General features: G+C 35.8%; 1 protein-coding gene across 1 annotated transcript in view; it reads right to left on the bottom strand.

The window, feature by feature from the left end:
* Positions 1-26,730, bottom strand: part of LOC121371540 (plectin-like) — a 41,239-nt gene continuing 14,509 nt past the window's right edge. The window contains exons 3-9 of the mRNA XM_041497511.1: positions 24,254-24,361; positions 15,663-15,748; positions 13,330-13,498; positions 10,697-10,777; positions 7,316-7,416; positions 3,341-3,476; positions 1-2,562 (exon numbers count right to left, since the gene is read on the bottom strand). Of these exons, the coding sequence (XP_041353445.1) occupies positions 1,996-2,562; positions 3,341-3,476; positions 7,316-7,416; positions 10,697-10,777; positions 13,330-13,498; positions 15,663-15,748; positions 24,254-24,361 (1,248 nt within the window). The 3' untranslated portion in view covers positions 1-1,995. The remainder of the gene's footprint in view (positions 2,563-3,340; positions 3,477-7,315; positions 7,417-10,696; positions 10,778-13,329; positions 13,499-15,662; positions 15,749-24,253; positions 24,362-26,730) is intronic.

Below are 26,730 nucleotides of genomic sequence, written 5' to 3'. Positions count from 1 at the left end.
TATTAGTTTGTACACTTCCGATACAACTGTTTTCATAAAAGAAGAAGAAATGTATTTACAATTGTTGTATGGTCAATAATTCAACAATATCATTACTGTCGCAGTGTATACAATTGTTGTATGGTCAATAATTCAACAATATCATTACTGTCGCAGTGTATACAATTGTTGTATGGTCAATAATTCAACAATATCATTACTGTCGCAGTGTATACAATTGTTGTATGGTCAATAATTCAACAATATCAGTACTGTCGCAGTGTATACAATTGTTGTATGGTCAATAGTTCAACAATATCAGTACTGTCGCAGTGTATACAATTGTTGTATGGCCAGTAATTCAACAATATCAGTACTGTCGCAGTGTATACAATTGTTGTATGGCCAGTAATTCAACAATATCAGTACTGTCGCAGTGTATACAATTGTTGTATGGTCAATAGTTCAACAATATCAGTACTGTCGCAGTGTATACAATTGTTGTATGGTCAATAATTCAACAATATCAGTACTGTCGCAGTGTATACAATTGTTGTATGGCCAGTAATTCAACAATATCAGTACTGTCGCAGTGTATACAATTGTTGTATGGTCAATAGTTCAACAATATCAGTACTGTCGCAGTGTATACAATTGCTGTATGGTCAATAGTTCAACAATATCAGTACTGTCGCAGTGTATATATTCAAACTGTCTTCATTTCATATTTACACGGTTCTCTTTTGTGATTTAAAGAGTTATGTAAATAAATAGGCCTACACTTTGCAGCTAAGCATGGTTTCTCACAAACCATTTGTCTCTTGGGTGTAATATTGTCGAACACAGTCCTGTTAACTAAGTGTGCATTATATTCATAAAGTTATTTGGCACATATATTTGTTCGGAAAATATCGTATTGCCAAGACTTGATATTTGTTTGTATTTCATGGGGCGTGGCAGATTATTGAGCTAACCCATCTTAGTGGACCTCTAGGGTGTTTCCATTTCAACATGTGCTCCACATTTGGTGTATCAAAAGATGTGGCATATGCTTTCCTGTCTGAGGGAAATGTTTATAAACGATACCTTGCTATTAATAATAGTTTAGGTGACTATTACCGTTACTCAATTGTGCTCTAGAGCAAGACGTATTACCGGGTGCATCCCATTGTGCCTACATCCCATTTTGCCTACAGCCCAGTTTGTCTACACTGGGTCTGTAGGCAGATTGGGACGTTAAAATGCACCCCCACAGTATAGTGCAATGGTCCTATATTAAAATGAAATTATCCAATTAAGGTTCAAGCACGCTGTCCTGGGCACACACCTCAGCTCTGGGTTGGAGCCGGTACCGGGATTCGAACCCCTACGAACCGGGGCCAGTAATGAAATGAACATTTATATTACACATTACATTACATTAATGATGATCGATTATCTTAATTAAGCTTGTTAACAGTTATTATTGGGTTATTGTTACATTTGATGAAGCTAAACTGAAATAGTGTGAACATTGATCTGTGGGAACTGTGTGAACTGCTATACATTGAACATAATATAACTGAAAAAGTGAAATAAAATAAAATAAAGAAATGTATAAAACATGTTTGCTTCTGTTTTGTTTATCGATCTAAAATATTGGACCAGACTATTACATATAGGCAGGTGATACAGGTAGAACGTCATAATCACTCAAGCAATTAATCCCCAATTAAGGACCCTAATTATGTTGTTATAAGCTGTAGGCAAAATGGGATGTAGGCACAATGGTACTAATCCGTATTACCAAATCTCTGCTCAGGCTGGAGCCAAAAAGAAGTTTTCACAAGGTCGTGTCAACTGGTTTGACTTTAAGAGGACTGCTATTCCCCAATTTAGGACTGCCACTCACGACTCATTTTCCATTTGAGCAGTAGATCAAAACATTAAATATGCATGAGATATTTGAATTTGTTAAATATCCACGCTTCACAAACATATTTTTATTTGTTTTTGTCCATAAAATAACTTTACATATCACATTATTGCGCATGCGCCACTTTTGTTAAAATCCTCATTGTCATTGTCCCTGGGTGTCCTAAGCGTCAGTTTGGACACGTCACCCGCCACGCTATTGGCTCGCGTCGACCGTCTGCGGATTATCAAAGCGTTCAAGTTTTCGCCTTTATAAGAGTTTGTTTCTGGAGAAAGCGTTCCGTTCGAAGGTTTTTGTCCATTGTCACGACCGTCTGTCAGCAACGTAAACCTCGAGTTGCCCTTATTCAGAGGTGACCTGAAGTGATCTGCAGGCAGCGATGCCGACAGGTCCACGCTCTTTCTCTTAGAATACACCGAGCTGCGACGACCCGAGCCGTGGTAGCCATCGGGTGTGAAGTGACCCCGCATGTGGACTGGTTCCTGGGACGTTCTAGAAGACCCCAAACTGAGGCGGCTGTTGTCGCCTACACTGTCACTGTTTTCCCGGAGAACCCTCTGAAGGTGATCTTCCATCAGCCTGGTTTCGTTCAGAGCAATGGCCAGTTTGGATTCCAGCTGTTTGATCTTTCGGTCTTTCGCCTCAATGAGGTCCTCTTTTTCTCCCAACTGAATAAAAGAGAACATTTATGATATAAATAATCAGAAAGCTCTTATTTACTTATTTACCAAAGAAAAAACCCCGGGAAAAAACCGAAAAACAACACAACAACATACAAACAACAAGAAACTCCCACAAAACAGCCAAAACCCAAACCTACACGTACGAAGAACTGTCTTTATCCTGTCTGATGGAATCCCTATATTGACACTTTCGCGTTTCATCATTACCACTACATTTACAACTGAACATAATCGTGACCTTTGTTAGAGACCTGTGTTACTAGATTCAGTATTGAAAAAAGAAAACATTCTGCAATACATGTTCCATCTGTGTTCAAGAAAGAATCGAAAATACTAAAATAAATAAATGCATATGTATATGTATAACATAACTCGAATATTTTATCGTCCTAGCCTATATATATCTTCACAAAGCAACGGAACGCATGACCAAAATACAGATTTATATTACATTGTTTCAAAGTCATCAAACTGAAGTTATAAATAACAATTCTGCCGTTAGGTTCAGTTTTACTAATTCGTTGATATATTTCATACAAAATATTTTGTACCTTTGATATATTTCCGGAAAGATTTTAATTTTCATTTTACGTTGCTACAAATGTACAGTGGACATATTGGGCTGAATGTATAAAGCCTGTTTATGTCTTACACGCATGTAACTACATACATTTACAACGTTTAAACGCCTGCGTCTAAAAAAAACCAAACAGGCTCCGTAAACCCGGCCCATTATGGCCATATGTTGTCTTGTCTAAAATACCTGGTGAGTCATCTTGGCGATGATGATCTCCTTGCCAGCAATGTTGGAGGACGCTGAAGCCAGTTCTGATCTGTATCTCTGGACGGTTAATTCCAGCAGATGTTGCTTGTCAATCAGATTCCTTCTCACTATTTCCCTGCACAAATGAAAAACAACTCTATATTACTTAATTTGAAGAGTGCAGTCTAAATAGGGCTGTTATTATTGCAATCATACAAGGAATACCAACTGTGGACATCCCTTGAGACAATTTCACGTCTTGGAAAATATGTATCTTTTTTATTGGTCATATCACAACATATCACTCGTCTGATTGGTTGTAATAATTGACTGGTCTGGCTCTTATGCTGATTAATATTATGACATATATACTGAACACCATTGAAAACGCACCATTTAAATTTGTAGATTTGTAAAAGAGACATGAGAAGACAAAACTAATACATTTTAACTGATGTTGTATAATTGGATGTACTCTGGTAGTCAATATATAATCAAACATGGTATACAAGAGTTACTGTTGTTCTCTATTTTATAGGAATCTCACACATACCATAGTAATAACAACTGAACATTGACTGGTGCATTTATAATGGAGTTCAGTATATTTATTTTGATTATAAATGTCCATGTTCATCAGTATTCCCTATACCAAAACAGACTTCAGCAGAACCCTTCTTTGGATTTATGTCTACGTCATACGTCACCGTAACACAATTGGTATATTCACTGCAGTATGTCCAAAAATAAACAAGGTCCACAGTGTATTTAATAACCTTCCGTGAAAACAGACACTATAGTCATTGTTAAAACTGATGCAATAGGATTATCATGATTCCTCGGTGAATGTAAGACTCTGTCTATGATTTCAAAGATTTTCTTTTAATTCAAACGTTTTATATATCAATCAGGGCTTCTAGAATATTTTGATAAAAATCCACTAGCCATGGGATCAGTGATTAATCAAATTTACTAGCCACAATTAAAAATTCACCAGCCCTACTTTTAAAAGACAATTTTACCAATAGAAATATTAGAATATGCCACCAAAAGAAGGAGACAGAGCTTAAAAACCATTAGATTGGGGAGCAGGCAACCTTTTTAGGTTTTGACTAGCCGTCGGGAATGACAATAGTAATTATTTACTAGCCCAACATGAAATATCACAAGCCATGAGAGTGGGGCTACCATAATCTAGAAGCCCTGTATGTATATATTAGATACAATCGATATACATGTTGTATATATATATATATATATATATATATATATATATAGGTTATTACCAAAGTGTTTTTCGGTATCGTCAATATCATATATTAGGAATAAAAATTGTATTATGCGAGCCTCTGAACGCTGGACAGCTTTCAGTGTAAAATTGCCATTGAAATATTTTTATTTGATGACTATGAATGCATACGTCAATCATGGAGTGTCACCCAAGTACGTTTGCTTAAATGTCAATAAACCTAGTGCCGAGACCTCGACTAATTTACATCTAATTTGCAAAGTTATCAAATTCTTAAAGTATGTGATCTGAAAAATATCACATACTTTGATTGCACTGAAAATGTAAGATATTATATGATAAATAAATAAATAAATAAATATATATATATATATTTGGATATGGTGTATTAATAACACAACGAACACGCCACATAATAAAAGACATAACCATGCCTATAGAAAAAGGTAAATCCAATTTACTCATTGATAAAGTGAACACACAATATCTGTACTGCATTGATAAACACACTTCAACTTATATTTCGAATCTAACGACATTACTAAGGGATACATACACGTGTAACACAGCATAAAATACCCCTTGGTTAGTACATCATGAACTTGTATCGTTATATTAAGATTTTTACTATTCATAATTATGAAATGTTTAAACCGATACTAGAACCAAAAGACACCATATCTGGTATATAACGTTGGGGTCTAAATTTAACACACAACTGACTATATATTTTTTAATCAATATATAAAATACAACATTTATAAATGGAGAATATATGTGTAACTCTAGGGTATTTTTAAGGTTAACTCATATGGTGAAGGTGATGAAAATAAACATCTACGTATTGTTAATATAGATCACTCTTAATCATGCATATATGCAAAACAAAGTATGGACGTGTACATGCACGTGACGTGGTTAATAACTGTAAAACCAAACACTTTGCTAGTTAGTAAAATTGGGTTAAGTCTTCCAGCGGCGTAGCTATGGTATGGTAGTTTCAAAAAGACATTTTCAATTTGCCCGAAGGCATGTCATATCTCCCCTAACGTCTTAGCTTTGCCTTTGAATGTTTTAAAGGCAAAATAACTGAATTAATTTTAAATCAAAATCTTAAAAATAACTGTGTGTCAATGGTATATATGCATGGTAATTGAAATCGCGAAACCTGCTTCTCGAATGAATATTTTTCTCTTAAATTAATAGTTATTTTTGTTATTTAAAAGCGAGTAAATTTAATTATTTAGTCAACTAAGTTTTAAATGTCTTATTTTTCTGCGATAATGGTAGCTACGCTACTGTCTACTATAAGGTTGATATGATAAACTATTCTAGCTGAACCAATTGGCATGGGTTTTTCTTTTTTATCTCACCAATCTTCCGGAGGAAATCTCATATAGCTGGATTGTGAAAGAAAACATGGACACATACATGACAGACATTCAATGAAGATAATACAACATAATATACTCTCATTATGTGGACAGTGAAGGAATATACACTTATAACATTGTTAAAACACGTTTACGTAATGAACGAATGGCTGCGTGTGAAAAAAATAAAAATGGTTAAAAATGATAGAGTGAAAATTGCTATATTGTTTTTTAATGATCAGATTAGATAATCATACATGCATATGATGACTTTACATACTACTGGAGACACAGATAATAATATTACATTAATCTCTTTTGTCGTTAGATTTCAATGATATATATGTGCCACAATGATAATTAATAAAATAACAAAATCTTGTTAAAATGACCGAGATGAAAAATATAAATACTGCTAAGTTAAATATAGTGTGGACGTGTTTGTTAAAATATCCTTAATCCAGTCTACACGTTAAATATAGTGTGGACGAATTTGTTAAAATATCCTTAATCCAGTCTAAACGTTAAATATAGTGTGGACGTGTTTGTTAAAATATCCTTAATCCAGTCTAAACGTTAAATATAGTGTGGACGTGTTTGTTAAAATATTTTTAATCCAGTCTAAATGTTAAATATAGTGTGGACGTGTTTGTTAAAATATCTTTAATCCAGTCTAAATGTTAAATATAGTGTGGACGTGTTTGTTAAAATAGCTTTAATCCAGTCTAAATGTTAAATATAGTGTGGACGTGTTTGTTAAAATAGCTTTAATCCAGTCTAAATGTTAAATATAGTGTGCAGTGGTCGAAATACTTCCACACCGACCAGATGTTTCGTTCAAAATTACCACAAGCCTGAAGATGTTTTCGCCTACTGTCCCGTTGGACATGCAGCTATTTTTATTTTTATACTCACGCATCAGTTTATTTCTTTTATTTTTCATCATTATAATATACAATCATATTTGGTCCAGCAGGGTTTGATTTGGGCCACAAGAATTTGTAACTTGCTGGACCGAATGTCCGGCAGAAATGTCAGCCAATTTCGACTCCTGGCCCCGTACTTATAAAACTTTTAGAGTCTGAACTCGAGACTCTAATAGAGTCTGAGACTTTAACGCCATGAAAACGCCATACAAATTACATATGTGTGACGACATTAAATACTGAGTCTCGACTCTGAACGTTTTATAAGCACGGGCTCTGGTGTGTAAATATAGTGTGGACGTGTTTGTTAAAATGTTTTTAATCCAGTCTAAACGTTAAAGAGTGTGAGCATTATGGTAAAATTGTCTTTAATCGACACCAATACCTGTTGTTGGTGAGGTGTTAAGAGGTGTTAAGATGTACATACCAGTTCTTCTGCGCCTTTTCAGACGTGGTGGCCCCTGTCGTCTGGTCTTGGCTAATCTGTTCCTTTGTCTCTTCCAGCTCACGGCGTAACGAGAAGAGCTCCTGAATAACAATGCCTTTCGTAGTTTTACTTTGCTAATTAACTTATTACTTAGTGAGTGAGTGAGTAAAAGTTTTACACGTGCGTATATACCACGAAGGTTTCACGCACGCCTGTCACGGGCTTAATCTCTGACTTTCGCCAGTGACTAAGTCCGGGCCAGGAGGGGGGAGGGGTACGTTTGAGGTGGGCGGAATTTGGAATAAAAAATTTAGTGGTCGGTGAAAGACCTAAGTCCTAAAATCCTAACGACATTCTACACTTCTACACATGTCCGGACTAAGAATTTAAAACCAAAAGTTTTTGACTGCTCGGCCTGAAAGGTTTTAAGGTGATTTGAGCAATTGATCGGGCACCAAAGTAAAGTGCGTTGGACTATTTATGAAAAAAATAAACATAAGAATTTTGAGCCGCGGCCGAATTTTTTTAAAGTCCAACTAAGCCCAAAAAAAGAAAAAGGAGGTTGGCGTCTACTTTGGCGAGCCTGAAGATTCCCGGAGTAGAGGCAGGAGATGTTGGCGTCGTGGCAAAGTACGCACTACAGCACCGTAGTCGGGGCCGCAGACCGCCCGGATCATCTTATGGATGTTCTTGTTGTCCAACTTGGCCGGAAGTATGACTTGGCGGTAGGTCTTGTCCCTCTGGTGCGTCACGACTACGGTGTCATGAGTTCCTAACATCTTGTTGTGGAGTTCGTATTTGCTGCCGTCCTCCAGGGATCTCCAGTCTGTGTTGAGGTGGCTGCCTCGTAGCTGCGTCGGGTCAGTCGTGTCCTCCTGCATGTACTGGTGAAGTTGTTTATTCAGTCCGTTCACAGCGACGGTCCATTCGGACTCTTCAGGGGGAGCGACTACCGGGGCTGGTCTCTCGGCCTTGGCTGGCCTCTCGGCCTTGGCTGGCCGGTCGGTCGGTGATGTTGCCTTCCCTTTTTCCCCAACGGTGGTCGATCGGGCCGATGGCGAGGCGACTGGCTGTACCGGAGATACCGGCCAGTTCTTCCTGGGCCATGTGACGGTTGGTGATGGAGGGTCGTTGGGCGTCTCACACACCGCAGTGTTGAGCTTGTCCAGTTCGGTGGCCGACGGTTCCCTTGGGGCTGGTCGCGTCGTCTCAGGTTGGACTGGGGGCGGCGTCGCAGAAGGGACCGCCACTGGCGGTTGAGCCGCCAGCTTAGATCCCCCCGTGCCGCTCCTGGCGCAGATTTCCTCTCACTCCACTTCCGATTCCTTGTCGGTGAGATCGCGTCCCCGTACACCAAGCCCGTGACCCGGTGTGCGTGACGCGATTATCACTCAGCTTTCCAAAACTGGCGAGCAGTCCCCCCAGGTGGAGGGGGGGGGGGGGGGTAAGTCAAGAGCGCATCTAACCATGTCTACTCTCATCGCGAGTTGAGTCGAAAGTTCTATTAATTAGTACATAGTTCATAAAACACAACTATGTTACTAATAAAATCACAGCACCAAAAATATTAATCTTATCGTAGGTGAGCAAAAATCCAAACAAGGTTGACACGGTAAGAACCACTACTGCATTCAAAATCTATATAAAAACAACAATGCAATCAAAATTACTAACACCTTTTTATGTGGCATTTATCAGATAGACCCTGCACTGCATTTGTTTATGATTAACAATGGCTAATCCCATCTTGTTAAATTCTCCTCTTGAACTATTTTGTGCATATATATATTTGAAGATATACGTTATGAAGACATAATGTTATATGTGTGAACTAATTAATTGTAACGGGTATATTGTAGCCCTCGAAACAAGCAGTCACGAATGGTTATTTAATTTTTTTTTCGTGCATATATCCAATTAATGTTCCCGGATACAGGCTTCAACTATCTAGGCTTTGTGTCCAGGACAGTAGTTAATTATTAATGGTTGGTGGTTAATGACAGAGAAGTCGTTAACCTCGCTCTAGGTATGATCCGGTACCAAGACGCGAACCTAATGTCAACCAGCCGATGGCTTAAGCATTACACCACCAAGGCTGTTTATATGAAATATTTTATAAAGAAATGTTTTGAAGACATGTTATAAAGAAATGTTTTGTAGACATATGTTATAATGGAATGTCTTGTAGACATATGTTATAATGGAATATATTGTAGACATATGTTATAATGAAATGTTTTGTAGACATATGTTGTAATGGAATGTCTTGTAGACATGTTTTAAAGAAATGTTTTGTAGACATATGTTATAATAGAATGTCTTGTATACATATGTTATAAAGAAATGTCTTGTAGACATATGTTATAATGGAATGTCTTGTAGACATATGTTATAAAGAAATGTCTTGTAGACATATGTTATAATGAAATGTCTTGTAGACATATGTTATAAATAATGTCTTGTAGACATATGTTATAAATAATGTCTTGTAGACTGTTATAATGGAATGTCTTGTAGACATATGTTATAAATAATGTCTTGTAGACATGTTATAAAGAAATGTCTTGTAGACATATGTTATAATGAAATGTCTTGTAGACATATGTTATAATGAAATGTCTTGTAGACATATGTTATAAATAATGTCTTGTAGACTATGTTATAATGGAATGTCTTGTAGACATATGTTATAAATAATGTCTTGTAGACATATGTTATAAATAATGTCTTGTAGACTATGTTATAAAGAAATGTCTTGTAGACATATGTTATAAAGAAATGTCTTGTAGACATATGTTATAATGAAATGTCTTGTAGACATATGTTATAAAGAAATTTCTTGTAGACATATGTTATATTGAAATGTCTTGTAGACATATGTTATAATGAAATGTCTTGTAGACTATGTTATAAAGAAATGTCTTGTAGACATATATTATAATGGAATGTCTTGTAGACATGTTATAATGAAATGTCTTGTAGACATATATTATAATGGAATATCTTATAGACATAATTATGTTATAATGAAATGTCTTGTAGACATGTTATAATGAAATGCCTTGTAGAAATATGTTGTATTGAAATGTCCTATAGACTTATGTTATATTGAAATGTCTTATAGACATATGTTATATTGAAATGTCTTGTAGACATGTTATAATGAAATGCCTTGTAGAAATATGTTGTATTGAAATGTCCTATAGACTTATGTTATATTGAAATGTCTTATAGACATATGTTATATTGAAATGTCTTGTAGATATATGTTATAATGAAATGTCTTGTAGACATATGTTATAATGAAATGTTTTGTAGACATATGTTAATAATGAAATATCTTGTAGACATGTTAATAGTGTTTGTCTGATTGTATGGTACCTCGTCCAGAGTGGCCAGGTGTTTCTGTCGTCTGCTGCTGATGGCCTGACGTTGATTCAGCATCGCCTCAACCTCAATAATCTGAAAGTAAACAGAAAACAGTTTACACTACCAGTCCTGCCATTCGTGATAAATGCGACAGTATTAAAATTTTGTCGTTCAAAAATGTTGTTTCATATGGCCAGCAAATTATTGTAATTTAACTTGATCTAATAGTGGAGCGGATAATAGTGTTTTTTTGGCAGAATCGTTCAGTTGGTGATACAAGCATGAAAATTGGTATGAGCAGTCTCCATGGGTCACTTGATAAGAAAACGGCCCTAGCCACTTGATTCAATAACCAGTTACCACAGTGCTTGAAGCATGTATCTAAGTCAAACAACAACCGAAACTAATGAATCTTTATCGTGAAGCTAGTACACGTTTTTCTGAACATAAATAATTACTAATATTATATCTTTACAAGTATGCAAATTGTATAGAGTTGAGTAATTATTATCAGCACTATAATTGTTGTATAGTTTTGATTTGAATCCAGTAATCAAAACGATAACTGGGGTAATTCAGTCAGTCGTGTGTTGCTCAAGCTTGGTCAATTGTTTTTTTTGTTGACGATACACAGTAAAACGAATGACCACTTCGGAAACCAATCAAAATAGTTTCAAAATGTTTAGCCAAAAATGGCTAGCTGAATGTTGGCCTGGCGCTGCAGGGTCAACATTGTTAGTAGGAGATTCTGTGTCATTTCCATGAATAAAGGAGTTCTATAACAAGGCGTTGATGTGAAATAGTTGCAATAGCAGAATATAACAATATCAGCAGAAAACTGTTATGTGTCTAATGAATAACCATAAATAAATGTGTTGTTTAACGACATCAATAAGCACATTCATTTATTAATAATCGGCTATTGATGTACATTGTGATACGAAGTCAGAGAAAACCCGTTACATTTCCCCACCAGCAGCACGTTTTCCCCCACAAACAAAACAGCACATATCACACATTTAATATACCAGTCGTGGAGCATTGATCCGTCGACCCAAGCACCTCAGCCAGCGCTCTACCGACTGAGCTAGATCCTTCCCCAGTCCAAAATAAAGTAACAACAACACAGGGAAGCACAGTAACACGGGGTCTTCTTCAGATGTACAAAACGGGCATTTCTAACCAAAAAAGGTATGTTTAATTTTTCTGATAACCCCACTCCAACCTCGCAACCTTTGTAAAACATTACAGGATCTCGGGATCGAACCACGTCGAAGGATCGAACCACCTCGATTTTGATAAGAAATATTGTTATGTTCTTCAGCATTTTAAATTTTAATAATATTGTTTTACATGTTGAAATCCTCCTTTCATTGGTATGGAACCCAGATGCCGATACTGTGCCAGATTGCTGTTAACCGTATGTTCGTCACTTGTGTTAACGACGAAGTTTGTATAGTGGCATTAACGACATGCGTGTCAATATATCGACCGCGTCTTGCATTCTTAAGTAGTAATGAAACGTTCATAAAATAATCGCCAGCAGTTGATTCCGCATTGTTTCCATCGTGAAGCTTTGGAATGGAATACATACAGCAACCAAAACAACAAAATGATTCATCAGTGGTCAAAATAATTTCCATTCACACGAAGTCTCTGATAAAATTCCAATAGTGTACACTTAAAAATCACTTTCACACACTCGAGACGGCAGGTATTTGCAAAATGTCAGAGTTCCCTGTCCCATGGAGGCACATCTGTTAATTAGGCAGATTAATGGTTCAACGAAAATTATGAAATAGCACTATCAAAGTTACAGAATAGCGACCTCCAGCGGACATTTTAAAATTATAGAATGGTGTATGTACTCTCTATTGTTAAATCGCGGATTCTTGTAGAAGCCACCATTTTTGCGAACTTTGACACTTGCAGCTATGCCAATACACTTTTAAATATAAAAACTATGTACTGCAACGATTATTTTGTGGACATGCTCTAAAATACCCAAGGTAATGCTTGAAATTACATAAGGGCATTCTCAAAAATATATCTGTGATGTGTAGATATCACATTCTGAACAATAGGAGTATCACATTATATAGTTATTTATTATTTGAATGTCTTGTTTTTAATTATAAGAATAAATACTGACACAAACCCAATAAGCTGATCAGTTATGTGTTGGGGTGGTGAGCTCTCGCCCGAGGTGCTTGCGTTGCAGGATCGAGCCACGTCAGTGGATCCAATCAACTGATTGTGTTTTTCTCTTTCCAACGAGTGCACCACAACTGGTCAAAGGCCGTGGTATGTGTTTTCCTGTCTGTGGGAAAGTGCATATAAAAGATCCCTTGCTACTAATGCAGCGGGTTTCCTCTGATGACTACGAGTCAGAATGACCAAATGGTTGACATTCACTAACCGATGATTAATTAATCAATGTGATATAATGGCGTCGTTAAACAAAATAAACTTTAACAGTGTTGTGCTGGTTTAATAGTTCCATTGTACCTTTCCTTTCTTTTCTTCCTCTGCCTATTACTTTGTAGAACATTACAGGACCTCAGCACCATAATTTTTAAAGAACGGAGAGTTAGTTACTCGGCCATCTCAATCTAAATCTATCTGAAAGTTACCCTTGTGTTTACCTCTTTCTCGTACTCCTCGAGATCCTTCTGTTTCCTGGCCAGAGCCTCCTCCCTGTTGAGTAGATCCATCTCCTCGTCCAGGATCTTCTGTTTGTGCTGGAAGAACTCCATACTCGACTCCAGCAGCTTCAACTGTTCCTGCAGCTGAGGGTCAACCTCCTCCGCCTTCCTATACAGACAGCAGGGTCAACATGGCACACACTACAGACATTATATTATGCTGTGTATATATAGGAGAGGGCCTAGTGAGTTGGCAAACGTCTGTCCTGGGTCAGGCCATTGGTCATACCATATACCGGACCCAGGGTGGACATGCTTGAACATAATGGATGTGGGCATGAAAAAACATCTGGACCTTGTCTAGTTGGCAAACTGATGCCCAATACTTTTGTTGGTTATGAATAAAACATGTTTTCAATCAAAAACGACAGACAGGGTGACACACACACACACACACACACACACACACACACACACACACACACACACACACACACACTCATACACACAGATATATATATATATATATATATATATATATATATATATATATATATATATATATATAATACATATAATACGAAATGTGGAAAGTCATTTGGTGTATGTGTATTTTAGACATGTATCGTAATGCAGTTAGGTAGAACATGTCATGTTAATTTTAAGTAACGTGTGAAATGGCAGACTGATGACTATGTAGGAAACATTGCGATGCTGTTAGATACTAAGATGATATATGCTGTAGAATATCTGTAAGCACATCAACATGCCTAATTACACGTTATTACCACAAAGTACTGTCATATAATGTTTTGTTTTAATATGTCAACACTGAAAAACATATTGTGTGTAGCGTAACATATTGATATAGAGGTGTTTTAGCGTTAAATGTCCAGTTTTATGAATTACTCCAAGTTTAAATATAAAGACAATTAAAACAGGAAGATTCAAATAGGTGAATGTTAAACGAAATAATAAACTTGAAATCAGTTATTATCAAATATATGTCCTTCATAAAAATTATTGCATATGGAATATAAACGTGATAATAACTTGTAGTAATTTATATTGAAAACTCCACCAAGATTATTTTCTATATAATTCATCACTACTATTTTGACACTTTATAATTACTACAGGCATGATTATATAAACATATTGATGTATTTGTAATATTTATTATTCAAGATGAAATATTATGTAACGGGTAAAAGAACCTTTAGCTGGTGTTCCTTTTATATTCGTATATATAATATTAGTATTTGTATACTGAAAAAATGCGAAGTGCAAAATATAACAATTTTTTTTTCTTTTAGCAAAATATTGCATAGATAAAAAAAAAAAGATACAGATAAGAGATGATGGCAACAAAGGTAAGACGTAAAGCTACTGAATATATGGAGTTGTGTCCTTAATCTCAGTGTTCTGCCATTCATGTACAGCCGTCTGCCTTGACTGTTCCAACTTTGCCTTCATCTCGGTATCAAAGTGAGATTTAACCTATGCAATTGTTTGGTAACTTGTTAGATATATATATTTTTTGTTTTAGTTACACTGAGTAAAATGTTATTTAGTTGTGGCTTTAAAACTTAATAATGTGTCCTTTGTATGAGTTTTTCAAATATTTGACATCCAAAAGTCAATAGTGCTCTAATGGTATCGTTAAACAAAACAAACTTTAAATTTATACATTATATGGTTTACTTACAATTTAACAAACTACATTATTAATACAATATCTAGCAATTCGTTACATTCAGAAAGATTCGTTTAATGTGCTTTCGTCGCGCAATTGACAATGTGCTCTAGTGGTGTCGTTAAACAAAACAAACCGTAACTTTATTCATTATAGTGTTTACTTACAATTTAACAAACTACATTATTAATACCATATCTAGCAATTCGTTACATTCAGAAAGATTCGTTTTTACGTGCTTCCGTGGAGCAATTCTTTAGACTTATATTGTCTGATCAATTATGTATGTTGTCTTTTGTCCTGTTTACTCTAGACGTAGTGACGGACAGTATTGCGATTATTTTATTGAATACTACGTGGGTGTAATGAAGTCCTAGGTGGAATAACAGAACTGTGTTCAATTCAACGAGTTATCCAACGAGTCATCGCACCCCAGACGAGTACTCTAACATTGAACTACATCCCACTGCCTGATACGGTTACAACATTTTACCAAATTGTGAATATAATCTAAAATTTGCCATTCAGAAGACATTGTATGTGAAAATTACGTTGACATACATCCAAATTTAGTTCTAACATAATAGAAAAATAAATTTCTACTTCATGAAAAGGTCGCGTTATTTTGATTACTAACTTGACGCCATTCCGTGAAGTGAAGGATATTAAATCCTTTTCGCAGTTTCCTCGGTGTTTCTCCACCATATTTTTCTGAATATCCACCTGAAACGAAATATCAAGGATCAACAGATGACGCACTTTCGACTGTTTCTTGTATTTCAAAGCAATTGTTAATATTTAAACATTTAGAATAGATCATCAACGTTTCTTTCATTTCCGTGACTCGTCATTCTTCAGTTTCTTAAATTTCTAGATCTTGTTTACAGTCTAAGTCACACCTTTAGTGAATTAGATTTCCTTGGCAGGACCTCACATGATTACACAGTATATTTCATCCCAGGAAAAATTTAAAATAATTTCTGAAGTTGCCTTCTACATCTTATTGCCAAACTTCTTGGGAACATACCTTTATTTATTAATTTTCATTAGTCTACATAACAGCGATTACAAATATATATATATATATATATATATATATATATATATATATATATATATATATATATATATATTAAACCTGTTGGTTGAGCACGGGAATCGAAAGATGAAGCGATTGTGGGAGCCAACTATATATGAATTTTATACACATTATTTTCAGAGTAGTGGGCTCAGTGAATGTAATTGCCCCCGCTTCCGACGCCATTGCTAATGCGATTTGCGAGTTAAGGTCGTTTCACACGTGCTCAGGTTTTCGTACCATCACACGCCACTCTGACATATCATTTAGTCATAATTACTCATTTACGTCACATGATGTCTTTAATACTAAGAAGCGTGTGATATTCCATTGTTTTGTATTACACAGGATTACAACATTGCAATATACTTGTATGTTGTATGCAGGCAGTTGACGCTAATCGTTGATGTCGATAACATAAGTTTATTAGACGTATAGGTGTGTTTGCATTTTGCATTAATAAATGGCATTATAATAATATGGTGATGCGATATTATAACTTTAACATCCATTAAGATTTAATGTAGTTCATCTTCGCTGCTCTTAATATCGAGAAACATACTGATAAAAATGTTAACATATCGTGTGTACTGGTACAAATGATCACCGTTGACAGATCGCGTGTACTGATACAAATGATTAAAGCTGACAGATCGCGTCTACTGATACAAATTATTAAAGTTGACAGATCGCGTATACTGATACAAATGATTAAAGTTGACAGATTGCGTGTAATAGTACAAATGATTACAGATAACAAATCGCGTTTACTAGTACAGATGATTAAAGTTGACAGATCGCGTATACTGGTACAAATGATTACAGTTGACAGATCGTGTTTAACAGTACAAATGATTAAAGTTGACAAATCGCATGCACTGATACAAATAATTTAAAGTTGACAGATCGCGTGTACTGGTACAAATGATTAAAGTTGACAGATCGCGTGTACTGGTACAACTGATTAAAGTTGACAGATCGCATATACTAATAAAAATGATTAAAGATGACAGATCACGTGTACTGGTACTAATAATTAAAGTTGACAGATCGCGTCTACTGGTACAAATAACTAAAGTTGACAGATGGCGTGTACCGATACAAATTATTAAAATTGACCAGGGCTTCTATATTATAATAGCCCCACTCCCATGGCCAGTGATATTCAATGGTGGGCTAGTATTTTCATGCCCACTGGCTAGTGAAAACAAAAGTTGTCAAATACTACTAGTAAGTCTGTTTCATAAATGTGAATATCCTGCCCCCTGCCCCCAATGTAAGGGTTTTTAAGCTCTATCTCTTGTATTTACTTAAAGTAGGGCTAGTGAAGTTTTAATCAAAGCTAGTAAACTTTAAAATCACTGAGCACATGGGTAGTGGATTTGTTTTTAAATTCTAGAAGCCCCGATTGACAGATCGCGTGTACTAGTACAAATGATTAAAGTTGACAGATCGCATGTACTGGTACTAATGATCTTAGTTGGCAGTTCACGCGCACTGGTACAAATAAATAAAGTTGACAGATGGCGTGTACTGATACAAATGATTAAAATTGACAGATCGCGTGTACTAATACAAATAATTAAAGTTGACAGATCATATTTATTGCTACAAATGATTAAAGTTGACAGATCGCGTGTACTGGTACAAATGATTAAAGTTGACAGATCGCGTGTACTGGTACAAATGATTAAAGTTGACTAATCGCGTTCTATAACAATCCCAAGACACTGGTTTGATATTTTAAATTAACGTCCTGCTTAATATTTGGATAACTAAGCACTGATGAGTTGACTTTTTGAAATGGACATCCTGTTCAATATTTTGAGAACTTAACACTGAATGGTATTATTTTTGGAACCACGGCCATGGTACCTTGACGATCCCTGGAAACAGGACGGAGATATGAAAACCATTCATCTAGCATAGTTAACCTTTTTACAGACAAGACAGTGTTCGACCACTCGATAAATTGTTTTGTGTTCGTTCAGATCGACTAGTAAATTGTTTGTGAAGTCAACATTTCCTTGAAGAGACCACACAATGAAAATATCATCACAAGTAATGACATATTTATGTCGACGTCTGTATTAGAAACGTGAATGCTGATAAGTCAATATGATCGATCGTTCAAACATTAGCAATATTGACTAACTGCCGATTTTATTGATATCCTATTTTAAATACATGGTTATCTTTCACAGATCTTGGAAAATAAGGCAGTTCGGTGACCAACTGTATTACAATGCGTGTGGTCACATTTGTGTTCACAAAATAAACAAAACTCGAATTTGGTTTTGATGGCAAACCTAATCACTAGTTCTTGAACATCCGTTAGTGAGAATGTCACAAGTCAAGGGTAATCAGAGCAGAATGTGATTTGAAAGTAATTATTTGTAGATTTACTATACTATGTTTATTAGTACACATGTGGTATTTTTAGTTGTACATATGAAGTTTATAGTATAATACTTATTATCAATTATACGGTAATACAGGTGGTACAGTTGAGAGAAATGGAATAGATTAGTCATAGCTTGGATCGTGAAACTAAAGGTTTCTTGGTATGGGATTAATTAGGCAAGGTAGGAATTTGTATTGTTATAGCTTGTAGCAGGAGTGAGTGGATGGTAACTGAAAAGCTGACTGTGTGAATAAAAGAGATGACTTAGTTATTGTTTGGGGCAGTGTGATTTATTTTTGAGAGAGAATAGTGAACAAGAGTTGTGCAAGTTGGACAGAAGTTTGTGAAAGACTTTGGTGTTTATAGTTCGGGTTAATGCTTAACCGTAATGTATTGTTATTTTGTGATGGTTATAAAACATAATTGTATTATGTTAAAGTGTAGTAGTATGGTAATGACATTAATTTTATAAAGATGTGGATAATGAATATTTAGTATAACTTGTATAATGTGGACATTGAGTAAAGAGATGAAGTTGATTGGTATATAAAATGTATGGAATAATAATGTGTTACATCATAGTAATTAAGTGTATCTTGGTTACAGCACTGTAAGAGGTATCTGTTCTAGATGGTACAGAAGTAGTGTCTACTGAGAGATGTAGAGATGGCTTGCTTGTGTGGAGATGTATCCAGCGTTATAGAGATGGCTTGCCTGGATAAAGATGTGGCTGAGAGTTGAGCTTGTGTGGTGATTCGTGGAGGAGTGGTACACGAGAGAGTGCAGTGTGGTGGTAATGTGGAAATGAAGTTCCATGTGTGGGCTATTCATTAGCCATATTCGGGTAACATAAAAAATAAAAACAACGGATTGTTGTTTTGTAATTTTATTATTATACTGTGCAAGTATAATAATGGAGGTGTGGTGAATGCGGAAGGTGAAGAGAAGGACGAGTTGTGCAATTAGTTCATAACTGTATTAGTTAACAACGTGCTCATGTATGTGTTGAAACATTAGCAGTGATAGTTGATAATGGAAGAAAGTGGTATGTGCAATACTGCTTAATTAGTTAATATAAATAAGTGACTTTGGGTGTTATAAAAGAACTGTTTTAATGAAGATATATGAAGTCATAAGTGGACACTGATATCTTATTTTGAATACGTAATATTTTAAATATTACGTGGTGCTATATGTGTGATGTGATATATACTTAATACATTGAGTAGTATTTGTGTGTAATTAATATTGAGTAGTGTGGTGATCATCTGTACTAAGATGGTGACTGGTGAAATTAGTTAAATGTGTGATGGAGAAAGGTTTGGGTGTGAGGGGTTGTGTTAGTGTGCATTGATGTATGATGAATAGGCCTATGGTTTGAGTAATGATTGAAATGTGTGAGTGTATATGATTATTATTTGCTGATGTAAATAAATGTAGCAAACTTATATTGGTTTTATGTGTTTCTTTTAGTTATCTAATCACTTGTGACAGAGAACATCATTCGTTATATTTGATAACACACTAATAACACACATACGCGTGATAACAATTTAAAGTCATACGACTGTCTACTCCTTGGTGATGACCGAGCCTGGTGCTTATAAAACTTTTAGAGTCTAGATTCGAGACTCTAATAGGGTCTGAGACACTAATGTCATGGCAACGTCATACAAATTGTATTCGTGTTACGTCATTAGAGATGAGGTCCGGTATCTTGGGCCATTCATGAAGTATTTGTATTTATTACCCATATGGGCTCAAATATACGGGGTAATATTTTTTCGATCTCTGCACAGTGTGCAGATTGCTTCTACAGCCACTGATTGGCTGGCTTATAAATCACGAAGTTTGGTTGGTTGCTTGCCATGGCCGGAACTTAACTTTCATTCATATAATGTTTACATTCATGAGTCATATTACACATACGTTATACGATCTGCAAAGATTTACAAAAACAAATGGACTCATTTGTTTCGTAAACATGAAATGGTATATTTTCATAAGCAGCGGCTTTAGTAATATATAAAAATAATTATTTTCAAATGCAAATAGTTGTATTATTTTGTACTGTAAACATTTGGCTGTAAAAAGAACGTCGTTATGCTATGACGTCACTTACATTACGTCATGTAATGCGCGTAAGATTATATGACGTAATGGCTGATGGCTTTCTTGTAGACAGCAGAGGAACTTTTACATTAAAAATCAGTTAAAATTGAAGTTAAAATAAAGAGAATAACCAACTCGCTACGAGGAGTTACGAATTCTCTGTCCCTCGTGAATGAATGTTGTAAAACCCTCGACAAAGGTTCGGGTTTACAACATTCATTCACTCGGGACAGATAATTCATAGCTCGTAGCTCGATAGTTATTCTCTAAATACGCGTATATATATCATTATATAACTTCATTATAAATTACAGTATTTTCAGTCATGTTTATACTGACAAAATGCAATATCACAAATGTAACATTTTTCGAATTTAATCCAAATCTACGATAACAAAACTGGAGTATGCTGTTCTGTTTGCGTTCAATCCCAAGCAAAATAGCCCGTGTTGCTAATCAAACCTATCTAGGCAGCACAGTAGTATGTATATCATCCAATTCAAAAGCTGGTAGATACTGGGTTCACTTCACATTTTAGGCTTTGCTATAAGTGTTTTATAATACTTAATGCTATAAACTATATATATAGTACCGGCTAGGTTAAGATGAGTCAAAGATACCGTTCAGTATTTAACGACTAGCCGTGGTATGTGCTGTCCTGTTTGTGGGAAAATGAGGGTAGAGGCGTGACGTCGCTAATCTACTAAGCTACCTTATGCACGTCAGTTGATATGTAGCGCTAAAATCGCTTAGTAAAACGTGACCCTGAATGAGCCCCCCCCCCCCCCACACACACACACACACACCGCATTAACACATTAAAGCTCGTATCTCTGCACAAAGCAGTCCAAAGAATGTTTTAACAAGTCGTGACGGTATGCTCTTATAACTATAGGAACGCCAGTCGTTAGACGATACATCCTTTCTACTTCGTGTTTAGGAGGACTGCCACTCGTAATATCTAGTTCAACAAAGCTCAGCAACTACAGAGCCGTATTTCTGCACAAGACATTCGAAAGGATTTCTTTTAACGGCATTCTCTTATAAATGACTACCATGTGTTTCGTCAATAGATAGCAGGCGTGTGTTTAGAAATGTATGCAGGTGAAGGTATAGGCTATGGCGAGCGAAGTTTCTAGTGGGTTCGAGTCATGCTCGGAAGATATATTTGTAAAAATTTAAAATTCACTTTGAGCGGTAGGTATTCGATCCCCAAACCTCCTCTACACACGCGCCCGGATAGGATAATCACCTCCAAGGCGATACACCCTTCTTACATCGTGTAGGAGGACTACCACTTCAAGGGTTGCTTTCACAAATCTCAACTACAATCTGCGACAGCGATCGTTCACCCACCTCAATATGTGCCAGTTGAGTTGCGTGTCGCGGACACAGTGCAGGGATATTAATTGAATACAGACACGAAATGCATTATATTATCGTAAACAACCAGTCTACTTCGCGACTTTCTTTTAGGAAGACAGGTTATGTACTTATGTGATATCAGTAAAATTGGAGATGAAAATGTCCAAAGGTTTACTTCCATATAACTATACGTTGAATCAACTAAAAATTACATTTTGAAATGTGTTTTTATATTTACATGTATACAACCCTTCTATAATCATCTTGTCACATATTGCTATTATTTTATTTATTATATTTTCGTCATAAGCCGTTACTGAACGGCCAGCTGGGTGAATAAACTGGTCTGTTCTGTTCTGTTCTGACAGAGGCTTGCTTGGCTCATTAGAGAAGTTTCGCAACCACACTGTTACTGTTACGGATAATGATATAATATAGCCACAACTTTGAAAGTAGTTGGTAACACCACAGCAATTTGCATCCCGCTCTTTATGATTAAAAGACCTGCTGCACGTAATAAATTTCTTGACTAATATATAATTTAACCATTTAAAAAATAATAACAATAACGCTTCTGAGAATGCCGCCATCTTTTAGTTCACTAGCCCTGTTATAAGTTTATTGCCTTAAGTGTTACAACTCATCAGCATACATAATAAATACATGTCTATATACAATATGTACAGTATAATGGTGGGGGGTGATTTTTACATAATATGGTAAATATCAAAAACACAATACAAATATAATTATACAATATAAAACTAGATTAAATCAAATTATTTCTTAAATTATTTGCCCGAATTAAATATTTCCCAAGGTTATTGGCTCACTAAGGTTCACCAGCCGTGCGATCTGCGAGACTAGCTAAACGATTAGCACTGTTACCGAATCATAATTGGACTGAAGTTCCGATGTCTGTGTTTGTCAAACGCAGGTGTTTTTAAAGCATTGTAAATGTATGCAGTTACAGCCGTGTAATGCAAAACAGGCTTTGTAAATTCGGCCCATTATCGGTATCCGTAAAACAGTAATGGTGCGGCTGTGAAACCTGTCTCCTGTCTCAACTAAGTGTCACGGTTACCACCATGAATTACACCTGAAATAATCTGCTGGGCAAGTCGTTAAGACCACAATTAATGCCTGTTATTCATTAAATGTAATCACCCTGCACGCGAATGGGTTATGCAAAAAAAAAAAAAAAGGATTATTTATTTATAAACGTACTCGATTTTCGTGGACAGGTGATTGAATTTATTGTCTGAAGTTTGTCGCTGTGACCCTGGCACCAGTAGGTACCAGCTGATTTCTCTAACATAAATATGTTAGAACAGTGTTTATCAGTCTTTAATCCATGCGTTGGTGACATTCTGTAGCAGAATGTTCGCCAGTCCATGTGAGATTATATATATATATATATATAAACAAATTTAGTTAAATATAACGTTCACAGTCTCTAAATTTAGTTAGCTATAACGTCAACAGTATCTAAATTTAGTTAGATATAACGTCAACAATCTCTAAATTTAGTTAAATATAACGTCCACAATCTCTAAATTTAGATAAATATAACGTCAACAGTCTCTAACTTTAGTTAAATATAACGTCAACAGTCTTTAAATGTAGTTAGATATAAAGTCAACAATCTCTAAAAGTCCACATCAGTGTTGGGGGATATTTTGCTTGACGTTTATCAAAACAGGTAACTTAAGGGGTGAGGAAGGATTTCTTCTCTGACACTAACTAAAACATCTCTGACTTTGTGTAACATACTAATTCCTGTGAAGTCGTTCTCTTCCGTTCGTTATGGTTGGCTATACTAAGGCATTAAATTCTGTCCCAGACATATTACTCAATCTTCCGTGGTCTATTCCCAGTATAATATGCATGATTCTTATACACCTGATTATTATTTAAGTATCACATAGTCGTGACCATATTACTTATACTTGGCAAGTAATTGTAACCATGTTTTCTGTATATACAGGGGATAGCGAAACATATAGACAGTAAGTAGCATTGACATTACACCAATATTTAATGTATTGTTGTGGAAAAGACAGAAACTGTAAATATGAATGAAAATGTACTGTAATTGACTATTGAGTTGACATCACAATTATTTGGTCTCCACAAGTTATTTATTCATGTTAACTAGGCAAATATATAGAAGATATTCATACTTATACCAATAACACGTTATTCCAGTATCCATAAAATGCTATATCCATACCTCTAGACATATCCATAAAATGATTGCACTTTTTACCTGTTGTACACATAACTCTTTGAACTCTTCCACTTCCGTTCGCAGACGGACCATCTCTTCTTTGAACATCTGTCTACACGCCGAGACAGCCTCTTCTTCCTTCCCATCCTGTAAAACAACAACGGTCACGACATCACCTCAACACCACCGAGTTTTTCCCCATACAATAAATACAGCACGATTGTATCTTTGTAAAAGTCAGACAGCAAAGGATATTTTGACTAAGCTATATAGCTGTTCAAGACATTAGGACATCAGGTTACGTTCGAAGCATATGGCGCTTTTATTTGACTTCATCTTTACGTGTTTCAGTCTCGACTGTTCACGTTGGATTATTCTGAGCGTCTGTGTATTTCAGGTTCTGTGACCTTAACGTATGTAAGTATTTGCTTTTATAAGTATGGGACTTATTATGAAATCAATTGGCATGATGGATCGACCTTTAAAAGAGCATATACAAATTTATCGTGCTGCTAACTGACAGAAGCCAGTTTCCTCTCTCCATAATATAATGGACATATTATCTGATTGTGTGTTCCCCGTTACAACCAACTCATCACGACTGGTATGCCAAAGGCCGTGGTATGTGCTGTTCTTCCTGTGAGAAAGTTCATATAAAAGGTCTCTTGTTGGTAATGAAAAACCCTCCCTATCATGGACAGAACTCTTTGACAAAGTCCAATTCAATTCGTTTATTGCTTTAAGCTACAGGCTTATCAGCACAACATATTTACATAGTATATATAAAAAAGAAATGTTTTATTTAACGACGCACTCAACACATTTTATTTACGGTTATATGGCGTCAGACATATGGTTAAGGACCACACAGATTTTGAGAGGAAACCCGCTGTCGCCACTTCATGGGCTACTCTTTCCGATTAGCAGCAAGGGATCTTTTATTTGCGCTTCCCACAAACAGGATCGCACAAACCATGCCCTTTGTTGAACCAGTTATGGATCACTGGTCGGTGCAAGTGGTTTACACCTACCCATTGAGCCTTGCGGAGCACTCACTCAGTATCTGGATTAAAAATCCCATGCCTCGACTGGGATCCGAACCCAGTACCTACCGGCCTGTTGACCGATGGTCTAACCACAACGCCACCGAGGCCGGTCAGTATATATAACGCACAGGAAAATTCGATTATTATATACAATGAATCACATGCTTTTGATATTAAGTAACAATACATTAAAATATATAAACCAAAAGATATTAAATACGTACATGTATGGAAGTAATACTTTCACAGTTATAACATATGCGTCTGAAAAGTAATAACTGTTATAATATGAGACAACAGATGAGTGCCGTAACTTGTATGCCAAACAAATATGTTTACCAATATTAATTAAATCTTTAGTGTTTTGGGTTTGCATCAGCTGTATATATTTAAAGACAGAATGATTGCGTCTGTAGTATAACTTGGTATATCGTTCTCTTAAGTTTTGGAATAATGGGTAAACTAGCATGAAGTGGTATTCATCTTCAAGAGGTTGTGCCCCCAACAGGCGTGCTTAAACAGTTCTTTGATGAAAGAAGCAGACTAAAAATGTTGTTGTTTTCCTGACGACTGTGTACAAATTACCAAGTGTTTGACAGCCAATGATTAATAAATGAATGTACTCAATGGTGTCGTTAAACGCATGTGCGAAATGTTTCTGATGTTTCCTCTGAGGGCTATGTGTAAAAATTACAAAGTTTGTGACATCCAATACCCAATGATTAATAAATGAATATACTCTGATGTTGTCAAATAAAAACAAACTGGAAACACTAGCCTCTAAATCTGGCATAACAATGATGTTAATGATACTGTTGTTTATGAAGATATATTATCTGCCACTCTATACAGAATTCACTACACTGCGTGACTTCAAATTTCAGTTTGAATTTGACCCATTCGCAAATTGTGTTTATTCATGTTGCGATGTCATGAAACATTAGTTCACACTGACGTTGAGATTAAAAAACAATATTCTACGCATGTGCAACGCGTGTATGCACGAAGAACACAATACTCGATATGCCAGTAACGTTCTATCTATTGACATGTATACCCTCTATAGCCAACTAGCGTGATCACTAATGGTGGAACAGAGTGTTTAATGACCGGTTACAATATTATCTACTACCACTACTAGGACAACTGCTACTACTACTACTGCTGCTGCTGCTACTACTATTACTACTACTACTACTACTACTACTACTACTACTACTTCTATTACTACTACTACTACTACCACTACTAGGACAACTGCTAGTACTACTGCTGCTACTACTACTACTATTACTACTACTACTACTACTACTACTACTACTACTACTACTACTACTACTACTACTACTGCTGCTGCTGCTGCTGCTACTACTACTACTATTACTATTACTACTACTACTACTACTACTACTACTACTACTACTACTACTACTACTACCACTACTAGGACAACTGCTGCTGCTGCTGCTA

Source organism: Gigantopelta aegis, chromosome 4, assembly GCF_016097555.1.
Source record: "Gigantopelta aegis isolate Gae_Host chromosome 4, Gae_host_genome, whole genome shotgun sequence".
Classification (NCBI taxonomy): Eukaryota; Metazoa; Mollusca; class Gastropoda; order Neomphalida; family Peltospiridae; genus Gigantopelta; species Gigantopelta aegis.
The sequence above is the reverse complement of the archived record's forward strand: the minus strand, read 5'-3'. Positions and strand labels throughout refer to the sequence as shown.